Source organism: Sinocyclocheilus grahami, unplaced genomic scaffold (assembly GCF_001515645.1).
Source record: "Sinocyclocheilus grahami isolate Dianchi unplaced genomic scaffold, SAMN03320097.WGS_v1.1 scaffold17871.1, whole genome shotgun sequence".
In the NCBI taxonomy this organism is placed as follows: domain Eukaryota; kingdom Metazoa; phylum Chordata; class Actinopteri; order Cypriniformes; family Cyprinidae; genus Sinocyclocheilus; species Sinocyclocheilus grahami.
Window position 1 is genome coordinate 1,427 of NW_015516830.1, and position 1,071 is coordinate 2,497.

The 1,071-nt window shown below is 42.2% G+C and overlaps 1 protein-coding gene across 1 annotated transcript in view; it reads right to left on the minus strand.

Moving 5' to 3' along the window:
- The window catches only part of LOC107579516 (endothelial PAS domain-containing protein 1-like), a gene marked incomplete at both ends in the record, with an annotated part of 2,449 nt that extends 1,395 nt beyond the window's left edge, over positions 1-1,054 (minus strand). Inside the window, 5 exons of the mRNA XM_016265343.1 lie at positions 88-194; positions 292-467; positions 549-625; positions 719-803; positions 890-1,054. Of these exons, the coding sequence (XP_016120829.1) occupies positions 88-194; positions 292-467; positions 549-625; positions 719-803; positions 890-1,054 (610 nt within the window). The remainder of the gene's footprint in view (positions 1-87; positions 195-291; positions 468-548; positions 626-718; positions 804-889) is intronic.
- Positions 1,055-1,071: the final 17 nt, after the last annotated feature.

The following is a 1,071-nucleotide window of genomic DNA, read 5'->3' on the forward strand; positions in this document are numbered from 1 at the left end:
TTTTTTTTATTTAACACATAAGGCATAATAAAATCAGTCAAATTAAGCATACAAAGTGGAAAACAGATGACAAGATATTCCTCTTACAGTAAACGTGAGCCTTGCGGATTTGCTGGCTGTCTGATGGATGATAGTACTGGTACACGGACTGGCCCAACAGCTCTGTGTCACAAAAGCCGGGCAACTTCACAACCCTGAGCCAAAACAGAGCTTCAAATGTAAAGACGGCCCAGAGAGGGTGAAAGCATTTAGGTTTTTGCCCTTGTAAGCAGCATATATATAAGCTCATACCTTGAGTGGCAGTAGGTGAATTTCATGTCTGGGCTGTGTACGCTCATAAACGTACTCCTATTCAGCGCTGCATTCAGTTCAATTATCTCCTGCATGGGCAAAACCCTGCACTGAAGAACTAGACAACTGGATCCAGGTGTGGCAGGTGACTTTTTCTTTCCAGTACACTGAATAATCTTCAGACAGTCAAAGATGTGAAAACTATGACGATTGTGTGGTCTTTTGGAAACAATGGGAAGGCACAAATGCATTCTTACTTTCCAAGGAGTCAGCTTCTGGTTCATCAGACTTTTTATTCTGAAGATCACTTCACAATCTTGCTGTTCTCGGTTTCCTGAAATATTAGAAGCCATTCAGATCATAAACCAGCCTGGACGAGCATGGAAATATATGGTTGAAACTGATCTTTTTAGCAAGAGGTGCTCACCGATCAGCCTCGTGAGAATGTCTTTGACCTCCATCTGATCACATGGATGCAAGAACTCAAACAAACTCCTCCCGATCAAATCCATCTGGAAGAGAAACGTACGAGATTTCCTAAAGGTGCCAGTAAAGTGATTCCAAGTACAGGCAATTCATTTAGTTTTAGTGTCATCACCTGGTTAATTCCAGTGTGTGTAGTTACACCCTTAGTGGTGAAGATGACCTTGCCATTCAAAGACAACAAAACCACAAACCCTCCGAGGGCAGAATCTAGCAACTCCCTCTCATGAGATTTAGCCGATACTCCTACAATCACAACGGCCTTTAGAAAACTTACTTTCTTTCAACCCCTTTTCT